This window comes from Syngnathus scovelli, chromosome 4, assembly GCF_024217435.2.
Source record: "Syngnathus scovelli strain Florida chromosome 4, RoL_Ssco_1.2, whole genome shotgun sequence".
NCBI lineage: Eukaryota > Metazoa > Chordata > Actinopteri > Syngnathiformes > Syngnathidae > Syngnathus > Syngnathus scovelli.
The window spans coordinates 7,289,432-7,304,258 of NC_090850.1; the positions used below are offsets into that span (position 1 = coordinate 7,289,432).

The 14,827-nt window shown below is 47.0% G+C and overlaps 1 protein-coding gene across 6 annotated transcripts in view; it reads left to right on the forward strand.

Annotated features, from left to right (window-relative positions):
* The window catches only part of herc1 (HECT and RLD domain containing E3 ubiquitin protein ligase family member 1), an 85,457-nt gene that overhangs the window by 40,128 nt on the left and 30,502 nt on the right, over positions 1 to 14,827 (forward strand). For all 6 annotated transcript variants that reach the window (XM_049718036.2, XM_049718038.2, XM_049718040.2 and 3 more), the window contains exons 35-41: positions 2,090 to 2,329; positions 3,595 to 3,678; positions 3,987 to 4,546; positions 6,082 to 6,685; positions 6,903 to 7,170; positions 8,113 to 8,323; positions 10,192 to 10,358. In XM_049718036.2, the coding sequence (XP_049573993.1) occupies positions 2,090 to 2,329; positions 3,595 to 3,678; positions 3,987 to 4,546; positions 6,082 to 6,685; positions 6,903 to 7,170; positions 8,113 to 8,323; positions 10,192 to 10,358 (2,134 nt within the window). The remainder of the gene's footprint in view (positions 1 to 2,089; positions 2,330 to 3,594; positions 3,679 to 3,986; positions 4,547 to 6,081; positions 6,686 to 6,902; positions 7,171 to 8,112; positions 8,324 to 10,191; positions 10,359 to 14,827) is intronic.

Below are 14,827 nucleotides of genomic sequence, written 5' to 3' on the forward strand. Positions count from 1 at the left end.
AAACTAAGTGTACCAGCACACAGCAGCACTTCCCATCTCACTAGTGATCAACAAAAATAATTTTCATTAGCTTCCTGCTCTATTCAAAATGAACAGACTGAATAACTTGAGTTATTTAACTATTAATAAAATGATTAAACATAATGTGAGGAATTCTTATGTGCTATGAAACGGTGGGTGGCTCAATTGTAGACATTGTTGTGTGCCATTTTGCACAAGATCGAACAATACAATGATATTGCAAAATTGGCTTTGGATCCCGTGCTCCACATGCATCAGAAACAAAATTCAAAGTGAATTTGATTTTACTGGTAGGGGTTTTAGTCACGTGTGTATTACCATTGTTATTTGAATAGCATAGCTACACAACAGTGTTGTCACCATGTCAATACATTTGCGAGTTTGACAAGCACAAGAGAAAAATGCTTGTGTTAACATTATCAGCGTAAACTAGATTTCCATATCATAAATTACATCCGCAGCTTTCCAAGCTCTTCAGGGGGGTGAGTGTGTGTATGTCTGGTGGTGGGGGTCCTATGTTTGTTCAAACGACAATAGTACGGCATTTCTAGCAAGATCAGAAGGGCTTCAAGAGTTGGTACGTAGGGTCCATAAAGGTGAATTAAATTTTAAATTACCGTATTTGCCGGTGTATTGGTCGACCTTTTTCGATCCAAAATCGACCGAAAAAAATCGACCTCGACTTATACACCGAGTCATAAAATTTAACTTCGTATTCATCGCTTCAAATGTGATGGTAACCAAGGCCGTTTCTCATGCATCTCATTGTGCGTTGCACTTAGAAAATTTGAACCGTGCGCGAGTGCGCGGCCCGCTGGAAGTCCAATGAGGCGCCGCGATCTCCTGCGCGGTGCTTATAAAGTGCCGATCCGCTCGGCTTGGAGCTATTTCCGACCTCCCGTTGGTGCCGGGCGGCGTGCGCGAGCTCGCCGGCCGCGATCTCCTGCGCGGTGCTTATAAAGTGCCGATCCGCTCGGCTTGGAGCTATTTCCGACCTCCCGTTGGTGCCGGGCGGCGTGCGCGAGCTCGCCGGCCGCGATCTCCTGCGCGGTGCTTATAAAGTGCCGATCCGCTCGGCTTGGAGCTATTTCCGACCTCCCGTTGGTGCCGGGCGGCGTGCGCGAGCTCGCCGGCCGCGATCTCCTGCGCGGTGCTTATAGTGCCGATCCGCTCGGCTTGGAGCTATTTCCGACCTCCCGTTGGTGCCGGGCGGCGTGCGCGAGCTCGCCGGCCGCGATCTCCTGCGCGGTGCTTATTAAGTGCCGATCCGCTCGGCTTGGAGCTATTTCCGACTTCCCGTTGGTGCCGGGCGGCGTGCGCGAGCTCGCCGGCCGCGATCTCCTGCGCGGTGCTTATAAAGTGCCGATCCGCTCGGCTTGGAGCTATTTCCGACCTCCCGTTGGTGCCGGGCGGCGTGCGCGAGCTCGCAGGCCGCGATCTCCTGCGCGGTGCTTATAAAGTGCCGATCCGCTCGGCTTGGAGCTATTTCCGACATCCCGTTGGTGCCGGGCGGCGTGCGCGAGCTCGCCGGCCGCGATCTCCTCCGCGGTGCTTATAAAGTGCCGATCCGCTCGGCTTGGAGCTATTTCCGGCCTCCCGTTGGTGCCGGGCGGCGTGCGCGAGCTCGCCGGCCGCGATCTCCTCCGCGGTGCTTATAAACAGCCGCATGCGCACGGCCTCCCGGAATTTGAACACATTTCGTCAATAAATTTCGCATATTGAATTTTGAAGTTTAATATAATGCAACAATTGAGCTCGACTTATACAAAGGATATATCATAAAATCGTAAATTTCCGTCGAATTTTAGGGGGTCGACTTATACACCGAGTCCACCTGTACACTGGCAAATACGGTACTCATAAGAAGGCCACATCAATATACATTTGAATCAATCAACAGATAGTCAGCCTTGTCTGATAGTCATTTTAATCTGAATACTGTAGAAACTGCAATCAATTACTATATATTTACGGTGTTTGATTTTGTGATTGAATGTTTCGCGTTAATCAAAACTGTTTTATTATTCGGTGCCTCTTTGGATTGATTGTTGCTCTTATTTTCCCATAGTTTTACATTGTGAAGGAGAATCGGGGCAATGAGGGCACGTGCGTCGGTGTTTCACGATGGCCCGTGCATGACTTCAACCACCGCACCACATCAGATATGTGGCTATATCGAGCATACAGTGGAAACCTCTATCACAATGGCGAACAAACCATGACTCTTAGCAGCTTTACCCAGGGAGACTTCATCACCTGTGTCCTTGACATGGAGGCTAGAACCATCTCGTTTGGGAAGAATGGAGAGGTAAGAGCTGGACATGGGTTGTAATGGCTTTAAAAACACACATATTTACAAGGGTTATCTTTAATTTATTCAGTAATTTATTTAGTAATTGATTGCAACATATTTGCAATAAAATGTATCACCTAGGCACAGGTTGACAAAGGTGGACAATTTACCAAGTTTTGCCAGTTCATCATTCGTCCTTCGTCCTCGATGAGGGCACCGTTGCATTATCATCTGTACATCTGTCCAACCTCGTTATTTAAAAAGGGCTTCCGTTATCGCTTCCGTTTGTCTGTCAATCGCCAACAACATTTAAAGAAAGCTTACTGCACGGGTGTCAAACTCAAGGCCCGGGGGCCAGATACGGCCCGCCACTTCATTTTATGTGGCCTGCGAAGACATATTGTGCATCAAATTCATGTCATTACTAGAATTGCAAATTGTCTTCACTTTTAATATTTTATTTTTTAATATTTGACCAGTTTTTACTTGTCTGATTGTCAGGCGCAGAGCAGGGAGAGGACTCAAATGCAGAGATTTCAATGTCCAAAAAGGCTTTTATTGTCTCCACTGATAGTCGAACAAAAAACGCCTCAATAGGAGGGAAAAAAGGGAAAACTAAGGCGCCTCGAACCGAGGGAGAAAAAGGGGAAATCAAAGCGCCTCGAACCGAGGGAAATACAAAAACAAGATAGCGATGTAACCACGTTAACATCGGTGATCAAAGTCGCTCAAACAAGGCTTCTACGTGGAACTCGAGGGTTTCGTGATCGCTAGTGTTCTTACAAGGCAAGACGCACTGGCACTGGATACTGGGAAAGACGTGGGTTATATGGACACAGGAGGGGAACACAGGTGAAGACAGTTGGTCATTGACGCAGGTGCACACACTTGGAATCAGGGGTTCACATGACCGGACGCACAGGGGAAGGACACACCGACTGGAACGAGAGGAAAATCACACAATAAAACAGGAAGTGATCCGGACGACACATGACAGCATGACACTGATTTGAAAACGAGTTATTTGTCAGTTTGTTTTGTAGGTTTTACTGTATATAATATGAGGTGCTCAGACATTTACTTGGGTTGACAATCATAATGGCCCTCCGAAAGAAATTATGACTACAATGCGGCCCGCGAAAAAAATGAGTTTGACACCCCGGGTTTACTGTATTAGTTCTGGGAAATTAATTAAATGATTAACTAACTCGTGCAAATGCATAAGGAATGCATAAAATAACTGTGTATTTCTCCCTAACTGCTAATATGTGATTCCACAGGAACCCAAGTTAGCCTTTGAGGATGTGGACGCCACAGAACTATTTCCCTGTGTGATGTTCTACAGCAGTAACCCAGGGGAGAAGGTAAGAGAAAAAAAGTGTACACCCCACAAGAGAAAAGTGATGTGTTTCACTGAACACTAAAGTATTACATACCTGATGATTAAATGTTTCCCAATATAATTTTGGTTTCCATGACCAAATTTGCCTCTGTAGTTTGTTAGTTGGGGAAGTCAGGCTTGGAATTTGTTCTGATAAAGTTAGTTTAGGTGTTCCTTTCATGTGTGCAATGAGAAAGCAAATAGTCACTTGCCTTCGTGTTTGTTATTAATATATTTGTTTTATAAAGGCAAGTGTATATTTTCTGATCTTACACTGTGCAATCCTTTTAGGTTAAGATCGGTGACATGCAGATGCGGGGTACACCTCGAGACCTTTTGCCCGGAGATCCAGTTTGTAGTCCGATGGCCACCGTCCTGGCGGAGGCCACAACACAGTTAATACGAATCTTACACCGCACTAATGACTGGACGCATCGAATTAACAAAACCATGGTTGAACGTCTTCAAAAAATCAAGCCTTGCTTCAGAGAGACAGCATGTGCCTCTGCTAGCAGTAGTGGTCAGAGGCTGAAAAAGAGTCGCTCAGTGCAGAGTCGCGAAGAACATGACACCCAGCGAGAAAGTCACGAAACACCTATTAGGAATGAGGAAGAAAGGGGGCGCCACGGACGACAACATGGCTTAGGAGAGCTTTCGGAGCACCTCTTGACGACACTCTGCACTGAGGTATGGCCAGTGTTGGCTGTAATCGGGGGTGCGGATGCAGGTCTCCGTGTTGGTGGACGATGTGTTCACAAGCAGACGGGACGGCATGCAACTTTGCTTGGAGTGGTAAAAGAAGGCAGCACCTCAGCCAAGGTACAGTGGGATGAGGCTGAGATCACCATCAGGTATTGTATTATTTATTTAAGTATGTATGATTATTTTGACTTACATAAAAAATAGTAATTTGTTAGGATATGTTGAGGATGGGCATGGTCAAGTGTTAGCAGAATTAGGAGCGATCAAGCTAAAATTGTCATTGAAAGGGCTATTTTCTTCAAATTGCTATATATCTTGATGCATTGGATGCAGACCGAGTGTGGCAGCAACTGGCAGAGGGGTACCTAACACAGACCTGATTTTGAGATAAAAACTTTTGCCCTTCATTTGTACAATAGCATTGTTTTGGTGAAGAATGAAAGTTTTGAAAATGATCTCCAAATGGATGTTTTATTGTAAAGAAACTCACATTATCATTCTCTTCTAAACTATGAATATTTTCTAAAATGGAGAACGTGCCCAGGCTGCCCACATGCTTAAGATTGAAAAGTGGTGTTTTATTATGATCAATGGAAAAACATTACTCAAATTATTTTCCAAGTTAAATGTAAGAGACCAAAGTTTGTTGCAAGGCCATTTCAAATTAAAAATATATTTTCATTGTACAGCATATATGTTGTATAAAACGTATAATGTAGACTGGAAGTAGGTGAATATAATCAGATTTCCCAGGCGTCTTCATTTTCACAACTTTTGTAACTTTCGGAGCAGGTAGCTGTTACAGGACTGCATTTGAGAACAGTTTATTGACTGTAGTAAAGTTTTGTGTTAGTGTGCTTGTGCAACTTAATAGAATGATGTGTATCACAAAGCTCTGGCGCCGTGGCTCAGTGGTAGAGTGTTGGCCTCTCAACTCTAAGGTTGAAGGATTGATCCTCAACCCTGGTGACCATGTCGAAGTGTCTTTGAGCACTGAATCTCAATTTGCTCCCAGTGTGGACCTGGCAGCACTTTGCATGGCAACAGCCTTCCATTAGTGTATGAATGAGTGGGTGAATGTGAGGCATTGAAAAGCACGTTGGGTACTTTGTGGTGTAGATAAAAGCGCTATATAAGTGCACTCCATTTACCATTTAGAAAGCGGTTTGTCTAATTTTTGATTGTGCAAGTTACATTGTTGTAGCTGGTTAGTTCATATTTGACTTGTTCTGCGTACTTAGTAAATCACATGATTAGTTTTACCTTAATGCCCATCTTTAATGTTTTGTAACTACAGGGATCTTGAGAAGTGCAGTATATGCCCTGTTGAAATAATTGCATGTTTAATGGTTAAAGAAAAGAATATTACACAATAGTAGTGACATGTATATATAGTAACACCATGGATTTTTAAAACAATATTTTTGTGTGTTTTATTCTGTCAAGCTGCTTCTTGTAATAACCTTTGTGCATGAGACTTCCACTTTTTACCCTTTCACGTCATTAATAATCTATTATTTTACATGCATGCCTCTTGGCATACTTTGTTCCCAACCCAGGCATTATTTTTCCATCCCTCCAAATTTTCTCTCTGGCCCTTTTCCCTCGCTTTCCTTTTCCTTCCTTTGTCTGTTTTAATTCTTGACTCACATCATTAAAGCTTCTCAATTTTCTGGTCGCCTAGTGACACGCCGTTGTACAACCTGGAACCCTGTGAGCCTTTGCCCTTCGACGTCACACGTTTCCGTGGCCTCACAGCCTCGCTCCTTTTGGATATCACATACCTTACCAGCATCCATGAGGACACAGCTGCTAAGCTCAGTGCACGGCGCCACGAAAAGAAGCATCGCAATGCACACTCGACAGGGCATGAGCCGACCAGTAGTGAAGACAAAGCAGACAATGAAGTGGCCAACCATAATGAACTAAGGGACAATGTTGGCACTGGATCTGGAGCCGTTCCAAATACCGTTACCTGTGATCTGCGTGTGTCTCATAGTCTGGATGAAGTAAAGGCACATGTGGCACCCAAGTCAGAGAGTGACATTTCCTCAGCTGGTGGTGGTGGAATAGGCGGAAACGACACTCTTTTTCATGCTCCCGTTGAGGGAAACAGGAAGAAAGGCCACGAGCATGGATCCCGCAGTCATGAGCCCTATCCCACTTTTACTGCCCCCCAATCGGAGATCCATGCGGTTCAGCTTTCCTATCTGTACCTGGGAGCTATGAAGACCCTCAGTGTGCTGCTTAGCTGCAGCAAGTATGCTGAGCTTCTGCTTATACCAAAGGTACTCATAATACAGCAACTCTATAATTTAGATTTTGATTGATAAAAGAATTAGTTTAGTAAAACCACTGTAATCTGGTAAGCTTAGTTGTGTAAGAAAATTAGTTTGAAAGACAAGTAAATACAGTTTGCCTTCATTTCGAATGTGGCTTTTGCTCCCTGATTCCTATTCTGATTTCAAATCGGTGATATCATTCAAACCTGGTATCTCCCTTAAGGTGTTACCAGAATCCACTGGGCACAATGCTGATGTTAATGCCAACGGCAGTGCAAGCACAACTGCAACATCTCCAATATGCCAAGAAGAGGTGGAGATGAGGGCTACTCTTCAATTTCTCATGCGTCATATGGTGAAGCGGGCAGTCTTGCGCTCCCCCATCAAGCGTGCTCTTGGGCTGTCAGACCTAGAGAGGGCACAGGCCATGATCTACAAGCTTGTGGTCAATGGCCTGCTGGAGGAATCCAATGGGGCAAAGGCTAAACCTGGTGAGAAAATTAAAAACAATATCATATGTAAAAGAAAAAAATCATGTGCATATATACCGTATTTTTCGGACTTTAAATCGCTCCGGATTATAAATCGCACCAGCCATAAAATGCTTAATAAAGAAGAAAAAAAAATAAGTCGCACCGGAGTATAATTTGCATTTTGGGGGAAATTGATTTGATAAAATCCAACAGACATGTCATCTTGAAAGGCAAGTTAAAATAAAAATAGAATAGGCAACAACAGGCTGAACGGTACGGTATGCTAACATTACATAAAGACATAATCAAGTATGCTAACGTTACATAAACACATAATCAAGGAACTCAGAACGTGCCTGATGTAACATAGTGAGTTATTCAAATAACTATAGCATAAATAACATGCTAACAAGTTCATCGACCCATCCGCGTCACTCCAAATCATTAAATCCAACGAAATGTTCATCCTCTGTGTCACTTATAAACAACAACGCTAACCTTGGAAGTAGAAGATGCAGTGCTTCCTCTTCTATGTGGCTTACGGCAGACTCACCGTCAGTTGCAGTTCCAATTATTCCACAGGCCTAGAGCGCCCTCATGAGGTTTAGTGTGAAAATAACATGTGAAATAATATACTGTGTTAATAATTTTACACATAAGTCGCTCCTGAGTATAAGTCGCACCCCTGGCCAAACTATGAAAAAAAACTGTTACTTATAGTCCGAAAAATACGGTAATCATGTATGCAAAATGCATTAGGTAAAAAACAACACAAAAACAAAATCTGTAGATTTTTTGGGTTATATTTGCAAAACTAACTACTATATCTGCTATTTTCTGCCACCTCAGCCTGATGTCGATCTAACTTTTTTTTTTTTTTATTGCCACTGCTTTAATTTTGTCTACAATTGTTGTGCAAATACTCTAAATAACTGGGATATTTCATTTTGTTTGTTTTAGGTGTGCGAATTGAGCCAGAAAGTGAAGGCGAGGGTGTAGAGGGTGAACAGATGGTACAGACCCCAGTCACCACCAGCCCCTCTGCCTCTAGTACCACCTCCTTCATGAGCTCCTCTTTAGAGGACACCACCACTGCAACCACACCTGTCACAGACACAGAAACTGTCCCTGCCTCAGAGTCTCCAGGCGTCATGCCCCTCAGCCTTCTCAGGTAAGGTCATGTGCTGTGCACATTAGTCATTTTTCACGTCTTAGCATGATTTCAAAAACAATGACCTTGGATTTTGAATGTTATAGTATGACAGATGTCAGTTCATTATTCTTGATATGCCTTTTAGTACTGCACAGAACCAATATTCTGTTCTGCAACAGTCTATCCCTTTTGGTCATGGCTTCCTTACCTGTATAGGCTGGATCCTTATAAATCCATACTTACTGTAATTTTCGGAATAAAAGTCGCTCCGGAATATAGGTCGCATGAGCCATAAAATGCACAATAACGTGAAAAAAAACCATATATAAGTCGCTCCGGAGTACAAGTCACATTTTGGGGGAAATGTATTCGACAAAATCCAACACCAAGAACAGACATGAACAAGCAACAACAGGCTAAACGATAGGTATGCTAACGTGACATAAACATAAAAGAAGAGCTGAGAACGGGCCTGACGTAACATTCAGAGTTATTCAGATAACTATTACATAAATAACACGTTTATAAACCCATCTGTGTCACTCCAATTCATTAAATCCATCGATCGTCCTTTATGGAAACGATGCCGCCTAAACGCCGCGCCGTTGACGTCTAAATATTCTAAATATTCTAAATATTCCACAGACCCATATAACGATATATAAAGTATATATCAAATAACTATCATATAAACAATATTATCAAACCATCTGTGTCACTCCAAGTCATTAAATCCATCGATCAAATTCCTCGTCTTTTGTCAACAACCCCGCGCGTGCGCCCTGACGTCAGCCTCGTCGTTATTCCACAGATCTAGTATATAACTATATTATAGCGTTAACAAAGTACAAGGAAAGACGGGGGTTTGGTAAACGTCTCTTTATTTAACAAAACAAGAGTTCAATGAGCCAACAAGTACTGAACTGTAACGATAAAAACATATACAAGTTGCTGAAATAAAATATATCAAATACCTATAACATAAATAGTTGACCACCACACGGCCCCAAGCACCGGCGTGGACTTCCAGGTGTGTGGCGGCGTGGACTTCCATCCCCGGAGGTGGCACTTCCAGCCACGGAGGTGGAAGAGAGCTTCATAGAATAGGACCGGGCGTGCTTAAAAGCCATGTCCGAGCCCCATCCACCGTCCCCGGACAGCCACCCGGCCGAGCGCCGCCCCCGACTTCCATCCACGGAGGTGAAAGAGAGCTCCGTAGAGTAGGACCGGGCGTGCAAAAAAGCTATGTCCGAGCCCCATCCACCGTCCCTGGACAGCCACCCGGCCGAGCGCCAGCCCCCGACTTCAATCCACGAAGGTGAAAGAGAGCTCCGTCGAGTAGGACCGGGCGTGCGTAAAAGCCATAATAGTTTTTCAAACCTTCTGTGTCACTTCAACTCATTAAAACCTTCAAACTCTTCGTCCTCCGTGTCACTTACAAACAAAGCCGCTAATGATGTCGGTCGTACGTGGGGCCCTTCGTCATCTCGTGATCGAATCTTTATCCTTTATGTAAACAACTACCGCGCCGCGCCACTGACGTCACTTAAAATTCAAATTACAGTAATCCCTTGCTACATCACGGTTCGTTTATCGCAGTTTAACTTTTTTTCTTCTTTTTTTTTAATTCTGAAAATTTGTGAAAAAATTCACATATAAGTCGCTCCTCAGTGTAAGTCGCCCAGCCCCCACCCAAACTATGAAAAAAACCGTGATTTTTCATATGTACTAATAGATGCATTTTTGATTATTAATGATAAAAATTTTCACGAGCAAGCAGAATCAGAATGATAGCAACAAATGAGTTCTGGTATTCTATCAATGTATGGATTGAGGAATGTTTTTAATTTTATTCATGAAATTGTGGTGATTTTCTGTTGACACAGACAAATGTTCTCCAGCTACCCAACAACCACCTTAGTTCCAGCTCGGCGGGCACAAACACCCCCAGTGTCATCTCTGCCAACATCCCCTTCTGATGATATTGGTCGCAGGCAGAGTCTCACTTCCCCAGACTCACAGCCCAATAGACCGCAAAACAGATCTGGTACTTGTAAGTATACCATACTTACCTTGCCTGACAATGTCATCGGCCCGGTTCTGTTCATCGATGTTTTAAGATGCCGATACCATGAGTGTGATCGACCCATCGCGATTACATAGATTAGATGGAAACATTTTCAATTTTAGAACTGCTAATTTGTCTTAAACGGATACTAAGAAAGTTAATATTCTTTCTATAATGAATTTGATAACTTCATTATTTTTCATATAAACAAACTTTTTTTTTAATACGGCTGACATCCAAAATGGCAGTAGTACGGGAATGGGAGTCATTCTGAACGGGGGCATGGCAGGATAGGAGTCTTTTTGTCAGGCTGGGAACAAGGCGGAGGACTCGGATGCAGAGTCGTTTCTTTCTCTGATTTATTCCAGCACACACACTGATCAAAAGTACAACTCAAAACGCCTCTTGCGAGGGAAAACACGTGGCAAAAAGTTCAAACAAAAGCGTCGCACTGGGGCGAGACAAAAAGGCTATGGGGATCACGGCACTAACAAAAGGCGTCGCTCGGGGGCGAGACAAAAAGGCTATGGGGATCAAGGCACTAACAAAAAGCGTCGCTCTGTGGCGAGACAAAAAGGAGGAGTCTTACTGAGAGCTCGGACGTCAAAGAATCGCTGGTGGTCGGGACGAGGCAAGACACACTGGCACAAGACAAGGGGAAGACACGGACTAAATACACCCAAAAGGGCGGGGACACAGGTGCTGACAATTAGTGTCAACTACACAGGTGCACACAATCGGGATCATGGAAGACAAGACAACCAAACACCGAGGAAGGAAACACGAACTGAAACGGAAGGGATGACAAAATAAAACAGGAAGTAAAGTTACGACACCGACGAGACAGAAAACCGGAAAAATAAACGCGACCGCATGACATAACCCCCCCCCCCCCTAGGGCCAGATCCCAGACGGCCCAGGAGCCTCAGGGTGAGCTGCATAAAAGTCCTCAAACAGTCCCGGGTCCAAAATATAACTAGGCGGCACCCATTGCCGCTCCTCCGGCCCATAACCCTTCCAGTCCACCAGGTACTGCCAGCCCCGGCCTCTTCTGCGCACGTCCAACAGTTCTTTCACGGTGTAGGCCGTCCCACCTCCCACAGTCCGCGGAGGCGGGGGCGGCGCAGGATCTGGCACCAATGGACTGTCCACAACCGGCTTGACCTTCCCGACGTGAAAGGTGGGGTGGACTGCAAGGGACCTGGGCAAGCGGAGACGCACCGCGGCCGGGTGCACGACCTTGGCGATGGGGAACGGACCCACGAAGCGAGGCGCCAGTTTCCTGGAGTCCCCCCGGTGGGGGAGATCCTTGGCGGACAGCCATACACGTTGACCTCGCTGGTACACGGGCGCCGGACGTCTCCTCCGGTCAGCCATCCGCTTGACCCGGTCCCCCTGTCGGACCAGCGTGGCCCGTGCCGCCGACCAGACGCGACGACAGCGGCGCACCAAGGCGTGGGCCGAGGTCACCGTCACCTCCGGCTCACTGTCAGGGAAGACTGGGGGCTGGTAGCCATACACACACTTGAATGGGGACATACCTGTAGCCGTGGTGGGCAGGGAGTTGTGGGCATACTCCACCCAGGTGAGGTTCTTGCTCCACGAGGAGGGGTTCTGGGAGACCAGGCAGCGGAGACTTGTCTCCAACTGCTGGTTGATGCGTTCCGTCTGCCCGTTTGCCTCCGGATGATAGCCCGACGTGAGACTCACGGTTGCCCCTATGAGCCTGCAAAACTCCCTCCAAAACCTGGATATGAATTGGGGCCCCCTATCAGAAACAATGTCTTTCGGGAACCCATGAACCCGGAATACGTGGTCCATCATCACTGTGGCCGTTCGTTTAGCGGACGGGAGCTTGGGCAAGGCGATAAAGTGAGCCATCTTTGAGAATCTGTCTACCACCGTGAGTATGGTGGTTCGCCCATGCGAGGCCGGAAGCCCGGTGACGAAGTCCATGATATCTCTGCCCACGGACGCGAAGGAATGGGTAGGGGATGCAGCAACCCCATACGGGCGCCGTGGGAGTTCTTATTCCGGGCTCAGACGGGACAGGCTGCAACGTATTCTTTGACGTCTGCCCTCATGGAGGGCCACCAGAATCGCTGCTGGATGACAAACAGGGTTCTGCGCATGCCCGGATGACAGGAGAGTCTGGAGGTGTGAGCCCAATGGACGACTTGGGATCGTAATTGATCGGGGACAAAAAGTCTGTTCTCCGGTCAACCACAGGGGGTGGCTTGTTACCATTGGCCCACTGTACCCGGCCTTCGATTGGCCAGGTCACTGCTCTCACCAGGCAATGAGGAGGCAGAATGGATTCGGGCTTCTTAATTTCTGGATCTGAGTTGTAGACACGGGAGAGGGCGTCAGGCTTGGTGTTTTTGGTTCCCGGTCTGTAAGACAGAGAAAAGTTAAAACGATTGAAAAAAAGTGACCAGCGGGCTTGGCGGGAATTCAATCTCTTAGCTGACTTTATGTATTCTAAATTCTTATGGTCTGTCCAGACCAAAAAAGGCTGCTGTGCTCCCTCCAACCAATGTCTCCATTCTTCCAATGCCAGTTTTACTGCCAACAGTTCGCCATCTCCCACATCGTAATTCTGTTCGGCGGGCGTCAGCCGTCGAGACAGGAACGCGCACGGATGGAGCTTGTTGTCGCTCTTGGCTCTCTGTGATAGAATGGCCCCTACTCCTCGATTGGAGGCGTCCACCTCCACCACAAACTGTCGTGACGGGTCGGGAAGCGTGAGGATGGGAGCGGTGCTGAAGCGGTTCTTCAGCTCCTGGAAGGCCGCCTCCGCCTCCGCCGACCAGCGGAAGGGAACCTTAGGAGACGTGAGCGCGTGCAAGGGAGCCGCCGTGGCACTGAAGCCCTTGATGAACCGCCGATAAAAATTGGCAAAGCCCAGGAATTGCTGCACCTTTCTGCGTGAGTCAGGGGTAGGCCATTCCGTTACCGCGCTAACTTTCGCCGGGTCCATCTCAACTTTGCCCGGGGCTACGATGAAACCGAGAAAAGATACGGTGTTCTTGTGGAATTCACTTTCCTCGGCCTTTACGTACAGTTGGTGTGCAAGGAGTCGTCGCAGCACCGTCTCGACGTGAAACCTATGGGTCTTCAGATCCGGGGAATAAATCAAAATATCATCCAAATATACGTACACAAAACGGTCCAAACAGTCTCTCAAAACATCATTTATCATGGCCTGAAACACAGCGGGAGCATTGGTGAGGCCAAATGGCATGACTAGGTATTCAAAGTGTCCTCGATGGGTGTTGAACCCTGTCTTCCATTCGTCCCCTTCCCGGATGCGCACTAGATGGTATGCGTTGCGCAGATCTAACTTTGTGAACACCCGGGCTTGCTGTAATTGGTCGAACACGGTCGACATCAGTGGGAGCGGATACCGGTTCTTGATTGTGATCTGATTGAGGGGACTATAGTCAATACAGGGACGTAGGGTGCCGTCCTTCTTGCCCACGAAAAAGAACCCCGCCCCCGCAGGCGACGACGATGGTCGAATCAGTCCTGCTTGCAGGGAGGAGTCTATATATTCGTTCAAGGCTTGCTTCTCAGGTCCCGAAAGAGAATAAAGCCTCCTCTTGGGTATAGTTGAACCCGGCAGGATTTCAATGGCGCAATCATACGGACGGTGGGAAGGTAGGGAGGTAGCCTTGGCCTTGCTGAATACCTCGGCCCATTGGTGGTAACACGCAGGGACCCCGGTTAAGTCTGGGGTTTGCGCGTCTAGAGCAGGAGGCACAGCGCGCGGGTTAGACTTGATACAGGAATCATGACAGTCGGGCCCCCATCCCGTTATTTCCCCTGATCCCCAGTCTATAGCGGGGTTGTGGCGTTGAAGCCATGGATACCCGAGAATGAGAGGGTTCATTGGAGAGGTCACGACATGTAGCCGTATATTCTCCTGGTGGGGCCCAATCGACAGCGAGACAGGTTCTGTTATGTGAGTTACCTCAAAAAGTGCCTGTCCATTGAGTGCCTTAGCTTTCACGGGAGTGTTCAGCAGGTCAGTCTTTACCCCCCATCGGCGAGCAAATGCCCAGTCTATCAAGCTTTCATCCGCTCCTGAGTCTATTAGCACTTCAAGTTCTATTTCTTTTCCCAGCTGTGTAATCCTGCCCTTGGGGAGCACTCGCCCCGGGGACAGAGCCGCAGAGAAGGCGCTTACCTTCAGGGTCCTCCTCACCGGACAAGAGAGGAGGAGGTGTCCGAGCTCACCGCAGTAGTAGCATCTTCCTTCCCGGCGTCGCCGTAACTTCTCCTCCTCTGTTAACTTAGCTCTGCCCAACTGCATCGGTTCTGGCTCCTGGCGCTGCCGATCCCCGTCCGGCCTGGAGTGGTTAGCGTCTAGGACGGAAGGACCGGCTACTGGGACGAAGGCGGGGGCGTTCCTGCTTCGGTGCTTCCTCCACTCTTGCAGCCGGTTGTCTGTG